The 15,225-nt window shown below is 38.9% G+C and overlaps 1 protein-coding gene and 1 pseudogene across 17 annotated transcripts in view; one reads left to right on the forward strand and one right to left on the reverse strand.

Annotated features, from left to right (window-relative positions):
* NCOR1 (nuclear receptor corepressor 1) overlaps nt 1–15,225 on the forward strand; it is a 161,107-nt gene that overhangs the window by 46,164 nt on the left and 99,718 nt on the right. For all 17 annotated transcript variants that reach the window (XM_086686110.1, XM_086686120.1, XM_086686116.1 and 14 more), the window contains exons 5-6: nt 2,997–3,179; nt 13,348–13,461. In XM_086686110.1, the coding sequence (XP_086542236.1) occupies nt 2,997–3,179; nt 13,348–13,461 (297 nt within the window). The remainder of the gene's footprint in view (nt 1–2,996; nt 3,180–13,347; nt 13,462–15,225) is intronic.
* On the reverse strand, nt 6,278–7,045 carry LOC147574059 (nucleophosmin pseudogene; annotated as a pseudogene).

The raw sequence follows: 15,225 nt of genomic DNA on the forward strand, positions 1-15,225 counted from the left end.
ACAGCAGAATGTAGGGTGCCCAATTATTGTGCTAATGCCACAGATTTGCTGCTATTTAAAAGACCATTGTTAATCGGATAAAATTTTAACTTGTATTTATTTGCTTCTTACTAAAACTTACATTTTTCATTTGTTTATTGGTTATTCATTTTTCCTATTTTGTAAATTGTTTTTCCTATCTGTTCATTTTTCTGTTGGTCAGCTTTTGATTTTATACTGAGTTGTAGAGTTGACATTTTGGAAATGCTTTTTCTCATTTGCTTTTAAATTTGTTACTGCTATCTTGATAATCAACAGAAGACTGTTTATTTTAATCCATCAGTCTTTGTTTCTTCTTCTTCTTCTTTTTTTTTTTTTTATTAATATCTTTTGCTGTTGGCTTTTCTGAGCCCAAGATTGCGTGAATACCTTGTTTTGTTCGCTTGAGGCTCATTGTGATTTGCTAATAAAGCTCATGTAAATGTTTGCTGTCATTTGGCTTTTATTGTGATATAAGATAAAAGGTGGGAATCTAACTTTCTTTCCTCAAAATTGCTATCATTATGTTCCAACACAAGATTAGAAACTCCATGAAGGCGAGTATCATGTCTGTTTCATTCACCCCTCTGCCTAGTGCCTGCACATAGTAGGCACTTAAGGAATTGTTTTGTTGTTAAGTGTTTAACTAGAAGGCAAGTCTGTGGAGAATATTGCTTTGTACTAGTAGTTCTTAGCGCGTGCATCAGATCACCTGAGGAGCGTTTGCAAAATCTCCAGTTGAAATACCTGTTTTGCTATTTTACATGTTCCGTAACACACATGAACTCATTTGCATATGGCAGGAGAATGTGTTATATAACGAGGTCTTGGTGGTTCATAAATGATTTTTCTCTGCACGTTAATGTTTCAAAAGCTCTCAGGATCAAGCTGTCCCATAATTAAAAGAAGTAGCCTTCATGATGTCTGAAGACCTTGAGAAGATTTGAAAATTATTTCATTCAAGAACTGCTCTGCTTTTCACTGTTAAGCTAACTAGTGGAGATTCAAGTGTCGAAAAGAAAATGTGAAGATACTATCTCCTATGTTTTTTTCTGTATTGTTTTGTTTTTAAAGGTTGATAAAGATGGTTATACCCTCAATTGTATTTTTATTTTTTATTTATTTTTTTTAGTGTTTATTTATTTATTTTGAGAGAGAGAGAGAGAGACAGTGTGCAGGGGAGGGACAGAAAGAGAGGGAGAGAGAATCCCAGGCAGTCTCCATGCTAACAGCGTAGAGCCTGATGAGGGGCTTGAACTCACAAACAATGAGATCATGACCTGAGCCAAAATCAAGAGTCGGATGCTTAACCGACGGAGCCACCCAGACGCCCCTCTATTTTTTTTTTTTTTTCATTTTGATGAAACATACTGTTTTCTGTTAGAAGCAAAAGACTTCAGGGATTTACATTTTAACAGCAGAAGCATGAACTACAGAGTTTGAATCGAGCAAAGATCGTAGGCTGATGGCAAATGATATGGGGGCTTCAATATATTATTACCTCTGTTAGAATTGTTACTGTTTTTGTTAATGCTCTGCATACAAAGTTGTACAGGTTTTAATAGCCACAATCCTATTTTCCCCAGAAGTTTTTTTTTTTTTAAGTTTATTTATTTATTTTGAGAGAGAGCGAGCGATAGCAGGGTAGGGGCAAATAGAGTGGAGGACAGAGGATCTGAAACAGGTTGTTTGCTGGCAGCACCAAGCCTGACGCGGGACTCGAACTCACAACCATGATGAGATCATGAGCTAACTTGAAGTTGGACACTTAACCAACTGAGCCCTGGATCTTATATTTAGCATATACTATTACAGAATATGAGATTTTTCAGAAATACACATATTTTAGCCAAAATCTCTGTTCCAAGTTGTTTTGGAGCAACTATCCAAGTATAGTTGTGTGCATTCTTTGTTAGAACTACTGATTTCTCACAGTTACTCAGTCATTATATTTAATACTCTTAGGGCTGTATTGTCCTATGAACTATGCTCATTCTAGGGTTCTTAAAGCCTGCAGAAAACTAGTGACTTAATCCAAAATTTTATCTTTGGGGCGCTTGGGTGGCTCAGTTGGTTAAGCCAACACTTCATCTCAGCTCAGATCTTGATCTCAGGGTAGTGAGTTCAAGCCCCTCGTTGGGCTCCATGCTGGGCACAGAGTCTACTTAAAAAACAAAAATTCATCTGCTTTACAGTATTGCTTATATCTTCACCTTAGACTGGAGATTAATAGCCTGTGTGTGTGTGTGTGTGTGTGTGTGTGTGTGTGTGTGTGTGTGTGTGTTGACAAGGTGGTTGGTTTTGGGTGGAGGGCTTTTATTCTGATTGGAGGTGGAATGGAATGACATATTTGGCTTAATCGAGGTTATGTGCGCTGTAGCATGGGCAGATTTACCTGCCCTTTATAAAGGCAGGCCTAGGTGATAGCAACAAGAAAAGTGCTAGGTCATTTCTCTGACTTCCGTACCTGATTATTTGCCCTTGGAAAGTCTGAGAAGTTTTTGTTAGGAACTCTTGGCCGTATCATAGCTGTTAAGCTGGGTGGACACACAGCTTTTGCATGGAGTTTATGACTTTTCCAGCCTACAAGTTCAGACCTTTTGAAGAACCATCATAAGAAAATGGTTAAGAAACGGTGTCTTCCTTTTTCATGATTGCATTACTGTTTCCCCAGATATTCTCTACAGTCTCAGTATTGTGACATTCAAGGCTATTCAGCCTTTTAGCCACCTCATTCTAAATAGCTTTTAGGATATTCAGAATAGTGAATGATACGTGTAGACCGTGATGTATAAACGTCAGTGGAGTGGAGTGTGTGTGTGTGCATGTATGAAAATTGCTCCTGTAGGACACCAGCTAGAGAAATAGCGTTTATGATTCTGCTGTGTCTTAAAATACACTTGTTCAGCTAAGAGAATCTTGATGTTAATATTGGCTATTAGTGAGGAATAAATTGTTCTTGACTTTCTTCTCTAAAGGATCCAGCATTTGGAGGCAAACATGAAGCTCCATCCTCTCCAATCTCTGGGCAACCTTGTGGAGATGATCAGAATGCTTCACCTTCAAAACTTTCAAAGGAAGAGTTAATACAGAGTATGGATCGTGTAGACAGAGAAATTGCAAAAGTAGAACAGCAGATCCTCAAACTGAAGAAGAAACAAGTAAGTGTTTGATTTTACTGATATTTTATCGATATTCTAAGAACATATGTTTGTCTTTCTAAAGAAGATAATGCTGACTTTTCCATAGTTTTCAACTTTATATGAGTGGAATCAAGCCTGTATACTCTTTGACTTGCCTTTTTTTTTTCTTTTTCTTTTTTTTTTTTTTTTTTTTGCTTTTACGTTTCCTGAGTTGCATCCATTCGTGTTCCCTGCTGTATTGTCTGACCGTGTGATTCCAGATAGCAAAACTTGTTTGTCCATTCTATTTTGGATCTTATTGGATGGGTTGTTCCTAGATTGTTGCTACTTCAGTGCCGTGGTGCTGTGTTTTTGGTTCACGTGTGAATAGATTTTCGTGGGCACATGCCCAGGCATGGCATTGCTTGACTCGAGAGTATGCGCTTCTCTGAGTGTGTATTAGATGATACCGAACGTGCGAAAATGGCAGTGCCGTTGGCAACATGTACAGGTTCCAGTTTGTGCAAATGCTTGTCTTCACCTGATGAGTTTTTTGCAGTTGGATGTGAAATAGTTCTCCCTGAGGTTTTAATTTGAATGTCCTTGTTTAGGTATGAGAGCTGATTTTCATTTGTTCATGGGTTATTGGTGTTCCTTATGCGGATTGTTATTTTGTCATTTTTTTTTCTTTTTTTATTTAAAAAAAAAAATTTTTTTTTTTTTTTTGTTTTTTTTTGTTTATTTTTGGGACAGAGAGAGACAGAGCATGAACGGGGGAGGGGCAGAGAGAGAGGGAGACACAGAATCGGAAACAGGCTCCAGGCTCTGAGCCATCAGCCCAGAGCCCGACGCGGGGCTCGAACTCACGGACCGCGAGATCGTGACCTGGCTGAAGTCGGACGCTTAACCGACTGCGCCACCCAGGCGCCCCCAAAATTTTTTTTTTTAACGCTTATTTACTTTTGAGACAGAGACAGAGCGTGAGTGGGGGAGGGGCAGAGAGAGAGGGAGACAGAATCTGAAGCAGGCTCCAGGCTCTGAGCTGGCAGCACAGAGCCTGACGTGGGGCTCGAACTCATGGACCGTGAGATCATGACCTGAGCCGAAGTCGGACGCTTAACCGACTGAGCCACCCAGGCGCCCCTTTGTCATTTTCTTAATTGTAGTATTTCCTAAAGTGTCTTGTCAGTTAATGCCTGTGGCAGCTATGTCCTCATTTGTGGGTTGTCATTTTGCTTTTTGGGGAAGGGAGGATGGAGGTTTTTGTATGTTTGTTTTTTGTTTTCTTTTTTTATACTGAAATTAAAAAAATTCACATAGCAGAATATTCATCCTTTGAAAGTATACAGTCTGTTGGCTTTTAATGTATTCATAAAGTTGTGCAGCTATCACCACTGTATAATTCCAGAGCATTCTTATCACTTCAAGAAGAAACCACATATCTGTTAGCAGTTACCCTCTATTTCCCCCTCTCGCTGACCCCTGGCAACCACTAATCTGTTGTCTATATGGATTTTTATCTGGACATTTCGGGTAAATAGAATCCTATAACGTGTGACATTTTTTGTCTTGCTGCTTTCATTTAGCATGTTTTCAAGATTCATCCATGTTCTGTCATGTATCAATACTTCATTCCTTTTTATGGCTGACTAAAAACTCCATTTCGTGGAGATATAATGTATTGTTGATTCATTCATCAGGTGGTGGACATTTGGGTTGTGTTCACATTTTGGCTGTTTTTGGCTATTATGAGTGCTGCTGCTATGACATTCATGTACACGTTTTTGTGTCGACATATATTTTTCTGTTCTCTTGGATATATACCCAGGAGGGAAATTGCTGGGTCCTTTGGTAAATCTGTGTTTAAATTTTTGAGGAACTGTGAGAATGTTTTCCTAAGTGGCTGCACCATTTTACATCCCCCCAGCAGTCTTTGAGGGATGGTTACACTTGCTCTACTTCCTTGGTAACACTTTTTTTTTTTTTTTAATTCATTTTTGAGAGTGAGAGAGACAGAGCATGAGGGAGGGAGGGAGGGGCAGAAAGAGAGGGAGACTCAGAATCCGAAGCAGGCTCCAGGCCCTGAGCTGTCAGCACAGAGCCCGACGCAGGGCTTGAACTCACGGACCGCAAAATCATGACCTGAGCTGAAGTCGGATCCCCAACCGACGGAGCCACCCAGGCACCCCTACACTTTTATTTATTTATTTATTTATTTATTTATTTATTTATTTATTTATTTATTTATTTATTCATTCATTCATTCATTCATTCATTCATTATTTTAATGTTTATTTTTGAGACAGAGAGAGACAGAGCATGAATGGGGGAGGGGCAGAGAGAGAGGGAGACCCAGAATCTGAAACAGGTAACAGGCTCTGAGCTGTCTGCACAGAGCCTGACGCGGGGCCTGAACCCACGGACCGTGAGATCATGACCTGAGCCGAAGTTGGACGCTCAACTGACTGAGTCACCCAGGCGCCCCTACACTTTTTTTTTTTTTTTTTTAAATAGCCATCCTAGTAAATGTGAAGTGGTATCTCCTTATGGTTTTGATTTTAATTTCCTTAATGATTAATGGCAAATGCCCTTTCATGTGCTTGTTGGCCTTTTTGTGTATTTTCTTTAGAGAAACATCCAGATTCTTTCCCCATTTTTCAGTTGGGTTGCCTTTTTATGGTTGAGTTATAACAGTTCCTTACTCTGGATACGCAGATACGTGATTTGCAGATTATTTTCTCTCATTCTGTGAATTGTCTTTTCACTTTGCTGTTAGTGTCCTTTGGTGTAAAAAAGGTATTCCCCCCCCCCTTACTTGACTCATTTAAGTATTTATTGAGCAGCTAGGGAGATACGAAAGGTGATTAAAACATGGTCAAAGAGCGGAGTCAAATGCACAAGTCCCAGAAAGCAAAGTATAAGGTTCATTGGATCACAGCAGTCAGATGAAAGTGCTTTGGGAAATCAGGAGGGAGATTGCTTCCAGCCTGGAAGGGGGGTGTGGGTGGGTGGCAAACTGGGAACGGGGATTGAAATTAAAATAGAAAACTTTCGTCTAGATTGTTGATTCTCAGTGGAGACTATATTTGTCTCTCTTTTTCCTCTCCCCATCTTTGGGCTTAATTTACCAAGACCATTCAGCAAGCTTTTTCTAGACTTGCTTGCATTTTTGCTTTAATGTCTTCTACAGAAATAGATCCTTTTGCTGTTTTAAGACTTTTTTCCTCCTCCTTTTTTTTTTTTTTTTTTTAAAGGATTCATGACCTTTTGATCTTGGTGTTAATGATTTTGAGTCTTTTCCATCCCGGTTTGATAGTTTGGGGCCTTTTAGGCTGGAGTATTGAGTATAGATTTCTTCACTGGAGCTTTTTCCTCAGCCTCCTCATCCTCATCAGCCAGTTTCACTTTTTCTTCTGTGGAAACTTGGCTGTGACGTACAGGGGCAGATCGCTTTCCAGATATGCTTAGGAGTTTCACACTTTCATCCTCCACAGCTCCGAGGTGCTGTCCACATGTGCAGGCCCTGAACTACATTTAGATCACAGGTGGTGGTATTTCAAAGCCCCCAAGGGAAAAACCATTGGCTGTACAGATGTTTCCAAGTTGCAGTGTTACTTCAATTGAAATGCCTTCATAATTCATTTGCCGCTGCTTCAACAATGTGCAATTAATCTTTTGCATCGGCCCCCAAACTGACCATTCTTAAAGGTAGTTGGTGCTCATTCTCATCATAATCCATTTTAAAGTGATAATCTTTGGCCTTTGTTGGCCTCACAACTGAAAAGATATTTCTGGGGCCTCATGGGGTTCATGTCTCTGTCCACTGAATCTTCTGTGGGGTGGGAATCTTGTGTGGGAGAGGGGGCAGCCAGAGGTAAGTGACTCCTGTTCCAGAGAACAGCCATGTAGGACTGAATCACACCAGGCCAAAAGTTTTTGTTTTTTAATTTTTATTTATTTATTTATTTATTTATTTATTTATTTAAATATTTTATTTATTTTTAAGACAGAGAGAGACAGAGCATGAGTGGGCAGAGAGAGAGGGAGATACAGAATCTGAAACAGGCTCCAGGCTTCGAGCTGTCAGCACAGAGCCCGATGCGGGGCTTGAACTCACAAACTGCGAGATCATGACCTGAGCCGAGTTTATTTTTTCTTTCATTACTTGAGCTTTTGTTGTCCTGTCCAGGAAACTGATGCATAATCTAAGGTCCCACGAGGATTTATTCCTATACTTTCTTCTGTAAATTTTATTGTTTTAACTCTGATATTTAGGTCTTTGAGCCTAATTGTGTTTTTGGTGAACAGAATTTGTTTATATTTTATATGAGACTACCCTGGGATCATTAAAATAGTTGACTAGTTGTCTTTTAGAAATCTTCATAGTTTTGCTTTTTACATTATTCTTAATGCACCAAAAATTGACTTTTTTATGTCTGTCTCAAGGTAGGGGGTCACATCTATTCTGTTATCTATGGATAATTGCAAAGTTCGTCCTTTCCCAACTGCCCTGCCATTTTACCTCTATTATAATTCAAGTTTACATCTATATATGTGTTGATTTCTGGGTTTTGAAAATTCTTATTTATTGCCCTCTTCGTGGTATTCATGCAGAAATACAATATATATTCTCCTAACTACTAGAGCTTTATAATAACTCTTTTTTTCCAGTGAGGTAAGCCCTACTTCTAACGGCATGTTTTAGCTATTTTAAATTTTTTACAATCTCAGGTAACTTTTAGAATTACACTTTTTGGTTCTCCAAAACATCTTTTTGGAATTTTCATTGGAATCATATGGAATACAGAGATCAATTTGGGAAGGATGAAATCTTTATGACATTGAGTCTTCCAATCCATGAACATGGTGTATCCATTTATTTAGGATGTCTTTCATGTTTTGTTACTTTCTGTCCATAAACAATCTATATGCCTTGCATTTAATTAAACTCTAGGCACTTTGTATTTTTGATGCTCTTATTAATAATATATTTTTTAAATTACATTTTTTGGGGCGCCTGGGTGGCACAGTCGGTTAAGTGTCCGACTTCAGCCAGGTCACGATCTCGCGGTCCGTGAGTTCGAGGTCCGCGTCGGGCTCTGGGCTGATGGCTCAGAGCCTGGAGCCTGTTTCCGATTCTGTGTCTCCCTCTCTCTCTCTGCCCCTCCCCCGTTCATGCTCTGTCTCTCTCTGTCCCAAAAATAAATAAATGTTGAAAAAAAAAATTAAAAAAAAAAAATTACATTTTTTGTTGCCTTTGACATTTTTATATAGACCAGAAGTCTTCCTAAATTATCCTTTTATTGCTGATTTCTTATTTGTAGATTCTTCATATCAATAGTTAACAACAGCAGTAGCAACACAGTTTTGTTTCTCCTTTCCAGTCCTTAAACCTTTTTCTTAATCAAAAAAAATTTTTTTAAGTTTATTTTTGAGAGAGAGAGCAAGAGAGAGCCTGTGTGTGTGTGTGTGTGTGCGCGCGCGCGCGCAAGCAGAGGAGGGGCAGAGAGAGAGGGGGACAGAGGATCCAAAGTGGGCTGTGCACTGACAGTAGAGAGCCTGATGGCGGGGCTTGAGCTCGCAATCTGTGCCATCATGACCTGAACTGAAGTTGGATGCTTAACCAACTGAGCCACCCAGGTGCCCCATTTCCTTACTTTTCTATTGCTTTATTGCTCTGGTTAGGACTACAATACAGAGTCGAAAGTGGTTATGCTTGTTCTTTTCTACTTTTAGAAGAATACCTTTACTTTTTGCCACTGATTTTTGATGTCAGTTTTTTTAGACATCTTTCATCAGGTTGGGAAATAACCGTTGGATTCTAGTGTGCTAAGAGGTAAAGAAAAATAATTTTTTTTAACGTTTGTTTTTGAGAGAGAGAGCACGAGCAGGGGAGGGGCAGAGAGAGAGGGAGACACAGAACCTGAAGCAGGCTCCAGGCTCTGAGTTGTCAGCACAGAGCCCGACGTGGGGCTCGAACTCATGAACTGTGAGATTATGACCTGAGCTGAAGTCGGACCCTTAACTGACTGAGCCACCCAGGCGCCCTAGTGTGCTAAGAGTTTTAAATGATGAGGGAATGTTGAATTTTATCAGATACTTTTTTTTCCTTTAAGTTTGTTTATTTTGAGACAGAGACAGCACGAGCAGGGGAGAGGCAGGAAGAGAGGGAGAGAGAGAATCCCAAAGCAGACTGCGCTGTCAGCACAGAGCCCGACACAGGGCCTGAATCCACGAACCATGAGATTGTGACCTGAGCTGAAGTCGGACACTTAACTGACTGAGCCACCTGGGCACCCCTAAAGTTTATTTATTCTTAGAGAGGCAGAGAGAATGCCAGTGGGGAGGGGCAGAGAGAGGGGAAGAATCTAAGTAGGCTCTGCACTGTCAGCACAGAGCCCGTGTGGGGCTTGAACTCATGAAACCGTGAGATCATGACCTGAGCTGAAAGCAAGAGCTGGACACTTAACCAGCTGAGCCATTCAGGTGCCCCCCGGTTCTCAGTTTTTATCCTGTGTAGTTTTAGTCTCTTATTTTAGGCTTATACAAGTTTATAGTTGTTATTTTCCTGGTCAGTGAAACCTTTTATTGTAAGGCAATAACATTCTATCTCTTGTAATGCTTTTTACCATAAAATTTGTTCTGCCTGGTATTGCCATAATTAGATCAGCATTCTTTTGGTTGATACTAGTTTGTCTTGTTTCTTCCCTTTACTTTCTGTGCTTTAAGGTATAGCTCTTATATATGTATATAGCTGGGTTTTGTTTTCTATCTACTCTGACAACCTGTCTTTCCACAGGATAATTTACTTCTTTTAACCTGATTATGATGATTGGTAATATCTCAATTGTTTTTATTATATACTGTTGTCCTGTCTTTTTTATGGTTTCTTGTTTGTTTTTTTCTACTCCTTATCTTGGATTGATTATTTGTCTTACTACATTTTCTTCTACCCCTCTAGTTTGTATTTTATACACTATTTTATATTGTTTATAATGGCTCCCCTCAAACTTACCAGCCTATTTAACTTGAAGCCTAAAATTAAATTAGTATCTTAATCATACTCGAGAAGCAAGGGGACATAGAACTTCTTGAGTCCTTTCTCTTTTCTCCCAACTTTTATGATACTTTTGCCATTTTTTTCTAGTTCTTCCTTGTTTTATTTCAAGCACCAAAGACATTATTTTATACAGTCAGTGTTCATTTAGGTTTACCCACTTGTCTGTCATCTTATTTGCTCATCATTCCTTCTTGCAAGACAGATCTTCCTTGTGGGGTTGTGTGTTTCTGCTTGAAGAACATCCTGCAGAATTTCCTTTAGTGAGGATCCATTAGTTGGCAGATTTAGTATTTAGTTGTGGGGACCTAAATGTCTTTTATTTATGCCATTTATTGAAAGGTGTTTTTATTTGGTATTTGGTTCTTTTGTACCAGCACACTGTCTTCTGGCTTCCACTGTTAAGACATTGGCCCTTGGTCTAATTTTTATTCTTTTGTGGATAGTGTGCATCTTTTCTCCAGCTGCCTTTAATATCTTTGTGTGCTGTTGTTTTTATTATGATGTATTAGGAGTGTGTTTTTGCCTGTGTTTTATTTATTTATTTATGTTTTGGGGGGGGGGCAGGCGAGAGAGTGGGCAAGAGAGAGAACCTTAAGCAGGCTCCACACCCAGTGTGGAGCTGTAACACAGGGCTAGATCTCATGACCAACTGTGAGATCATGACTTGAGCCGAAATCAAGAGCCAGATGCTTAACCTACTGTCCAGCTTAAGATTCACTGGGCTTCTTGAATGTGTTAGTTTTTAATCCGTTCTGGAAAATTCTGAGCCATGATCTTTTTTTTTTTTTTTTTTTTTTTTTTTAAATTTTTTTTTTCAACGTTTATTTATTTTTAGGACAGAGAGAGACAGAGCATGAACGGGGGAGGGGCAGAGAGAGAGGGAGACACAGAATCGGAAACAGGCTCCAGGCTCTGAGCCATCAGCCCAGAGCCCGACGCGGGGCTCGAACTCATGGACCGCGAGATTGTGACCTGGCTGAAGTCGGACGCCAACCGACTGCGCCACCCAGGCGCCCCTAAACAAAATCCTTTCCTATGGTTTCTTTGTTCTCTTCTCAAGTTCCTCTTAGATACAACATCTTATCACTCTTGTGTTCTATGTCTTTTTATTGTTTTTTCTTTCCCAGTTGGTTGCTTCTTTGGGCTTCACTGTGGGCAGTTTCTTCACTTCTGTTTTTCAGTTTGCATTTCTCTTTTCAGTTATATCTAATCTGTCAAATATATCTTTAGTTTCACTAATTTTTGTTGTTGTTGTTGTTGTTGTTGTTGTTGGAATTTCTTTTAGGCTAATTTTTAAATCTCATGTAAAAAAGATTACCTTGGTTTAAAACAATGTTAAATAAACAGTCTTCTTTATTGAGTCCTATTAAATTTATAATAATGTGTCTGACAGTTCTTTTAAGTCTTAGTGGGTCTGATTCTGCTGGATTGGTCTTATCTGGTCTTTTCTTTAGTTTGTTCAGTTGTAAAATTGCAATAATACAGTTAACAACACCAGCTACCTTATGTGATGGTTGTATGAGTTGTGATGAATATATTGTTTAATTTAATGTGGCATATAGTAAATGCTCAATGATGTGTAACCCATTATCATAATTAAAAATATATCGCATGACCATTATGAGGTGTATAGGAACTACAAATTTTATTGAGAAATATAGAGTAAAGAAACATAACATAGATGCATAGAAACAGTGTTAATAATGTTAATTAATAATAATACCATTAACATTAACACACAAAATTGTATATGTTTTATACAATTCAAGAAAAATTCAACTAAATATGTTAAATTTGCAAAATTATTATAAACCTCTTGTATGAAAGAACAAAGTAAGTGAGGAAAAGTTTATATTTTTTGTTTCGTTTGTTTTTAGTCTTCCTGTTACAGTGGTTTTGTCCCAGGGCTACTTCAGTACTCAGAACAAAATGGGATTTCTGGAAGTTGGTTTTTCCTTTCTCCACACCTACTTAACAGGGACCCTCAAAGAAGGCTTCTGAGCAAAGCTAAGAGAGAATGGTTGAGGAACTTAGCCCCGTAAACATGATCTCACAACTCCAGATATCTGTCTTTGACTTATAAAGATAGCAGCTTGCAAAAGTACTTTGAATTCCAAGGTGGAAGTGGTCCTTGAAGCTTGTCTCTTGGAGGAATTTTATCCTTAGGTTGGGTGTGATCTGACCTAATTGACTAGGAGTCTTGATCTGTCTTTGTAGCACAGTTAAAATTTTCCCCTAGGTTTTAGTAGACATAACATCTTCACCCAATGTCTTTTCTGTCGTCTTAGCCAGTAAACTTATATTCACAAGACTAATCCTAGAGCATTTACTAGGTGTCAGGCCCTGGCTTAAGTGCTGAAAAATAAAAAGCAGTGAACCAAGCAAAGTCTCTGCTTGCTTCAGTAATAATTGTAGGTAATATTTATTGACTATTTATAGTTGTAATGTGCTTGATATGTATTGAGTTATTTAATTTTCTCCAAAATCTACCTGATAGATAGGGTTAATGTTTCTACTTTACATATGAGTGGCTTATATATTTGTTCAGGATTGAAGAAGTTGAGACCTAGAAAGGACCCTAGGATCACGGTGCTCGTAAGAGTTGACCCGAAGACTCAAACTCAGGCAGAGTAATGCAGATAGCTTTCTGTTTTGTAACTGTACCCAAGCTTGTAGTTTCGCCAGGGCCTCTCGGCTACAAAATATAAAGGCTGAGCGTGGTCCTGTTCTGAGTTGAGGATTAATCTGTAAGTGCTGTGCGGCCCTACTCTTCCTGTCAGATGTTAGCGCACACTGTGGATCTGTAACACATAAAAGTGTTTTTTCCTGTGCTACCAAAGGTCATTGTGATGGAGGTATCTGGGGTAGCTTCATATGTTTAGTTTCTCTTGGGTTTTTTTGCTTTAAATTGATCAGAATTCAAATATACAAGGATTTCTCTAATGATTATGTTACTTAGTTCATAGTCAAAATTAAGTCTGATTGGATTTGTTAGAACCCTTGGGTCCATTAGACCCTAGTAGATTAAGAGGTTACCCTATAGATTCAGCAAAACATTGCTCAGTAGCACGTGTTATCTCTGGCGATTAATTACTGGTAGGGGTGACGTACATCAGATGCCTGATTCTTTCTTTCTGGGTCTCTTAGCAACAGCTCGAAGAAGAAGCAGCTAAACCTCCTGAGCCTGAGAAGCCTGTGTCCCCTCCTCCCGTGGAGCAGAAACACCGCAGTATTGTCCAAATTATTTATGATGAGAATCGGGTAAGCTCCTGCCGTTTCTTACGACACACAGGCCTTTAAAAGCGCTTGACTGTGCCTTGTAAAATTCTCATTGTGTTCTGTGGTAATGTTAATTGTCTTAAAACCTGATTTCTGTCATAATTTTTAATGTTCTTAAACTTTGACTAAAGCTTGATGTTTTTTCCTTATAGACCAAAAAAAGTTGATTGCCCTGTCTTAAATTAATCTTTCACTTATATACTATATTGCATAAATGTTAATGAGAATATAATTTTATCAACTAAGTCTCTCTCCTATCATATAAAATTGGCAAGCAAGTTTGTAGCACGTAATGCAAAACAAGGCATTATTCTGTAGTTTTTCACTTTATAAGGGACATTTGATGCCAAATACTGATACCATCCTATTAGAGATGGGTCATTGGATATGGAAATAATGTGCATTATCAGCTTTAGAATTGATAGCTGGGCTGTAGTTTGAATCTTAATAAAGTGTGAGGCCAGTGGCTTTTAGGTAGACTTTGCTATTTTATTTTATTTTTTTTTAAATTTTTTTTTTCAACGTTTTTATTTATTTATGGGACAGACAGAGACAGAGCATGAACGGGGGAGGGGCAGAGAGAGAGGGAGACACAGAATCGGAAACAGGCTCCAGGCTCCGAGCCATCAGCCCAGAGCCTGACGCGGGGCTCGAACTCACGGACCGTGAGATCGTGAGATCGTGACCTGGCTGAAGTCGGACGCTTAACTGACTGCGCCACCCAGGCGCCCCTAGACTTTGCTATTTTAAAACAATTTTTTCTTTCATATTCATAATTAAAAGTATTCATTGATTTAGGGAAGCCAGGCCTCAATTCTGTGAGTAGCTTTGTAATGTCAAAGTTAGTTTTGGGCTGGAACCCAGCCCAGAAAGCTAGCAGTTAAGTGGAAATTGATTTCACCGTAATATAAAGCAAACTTTCCAACAGAGCTGCTTAACACTGGGCTTCCAGAAGTTCCCAGTCTAAAAAAGAATATGGTTTAAGTACTGCTGCAGAGAATCAGCTTGTGAGCTGAAGATGATCGATCCATAAGGTAGAAGTTGAGATTGTTGTTTCAGTTGATTTACTTTGTAGTGAGTGGAGTCATCAGGATCAGTACATTTTACACAGGCAGCCTACAACTTTATAATAGCCTAGGTCCTAAAGGAAATTGGCTTTCAGAAGGGCAACTGTGAATTGTTCCATACACATTTATGAGAATAATCTTAGACTGAGATATACATGTATGTGTGTATATTAGACAGGTACCTGAAAGTCATCAAATACATAAAACTTAGGATAATGGTAAGTGTCACAGGCAGGTAAAAACATGGCAATTTATATTATTTTCTTGGCTGAGTGCAAAATTAGTCCAATTTATTGAATGGACAGAGCAATCTCATTGAAGATCTATTTGAATATCTATTCAGAAAGGATGAATGGCAGTAAATGAAGTGAGTGACGAGAGCGGCCTTGTCTTTTGCCGAAAGGGGCAGTGACTGGTCAGGCAGAGATGTGGCCCAAGGTTGACAGGTGCTCCCTTGTTTAAGGAAAGCTGAGAAGATGGAGTTTTATGTGGAATCCCCTGCTTTTTAAAAAATACTCTGCGGAAGAATAAAACACTTTTGTGGACTGATGGGCTTCATGGCCAGTTTATGACCTCAGAGATAAAGTAAATAGGGATTGGAGCTAACAGTGGAAGAGAATCTTGGAAAATAAAGTGTTGACTTCTTAGTGTGAGTCAGTTTTCAAAGAAGTTGAATTCA

The sequence above is a fragment of the Puma concolor genome, chromosome E1 (genome assembly GCF_028749965.1).
Source record: "Puma concolor isolate L17-30 chromosome E1, mPumCon1.1.hap2, whole genome shotgun sequence".
In the NCBI taxonomy this organism is placed as follows: Eukaryota; Metazoa; Chordata; class Mammalia; order Carnivora; family Felidae; genus Puma; species Puma concolor.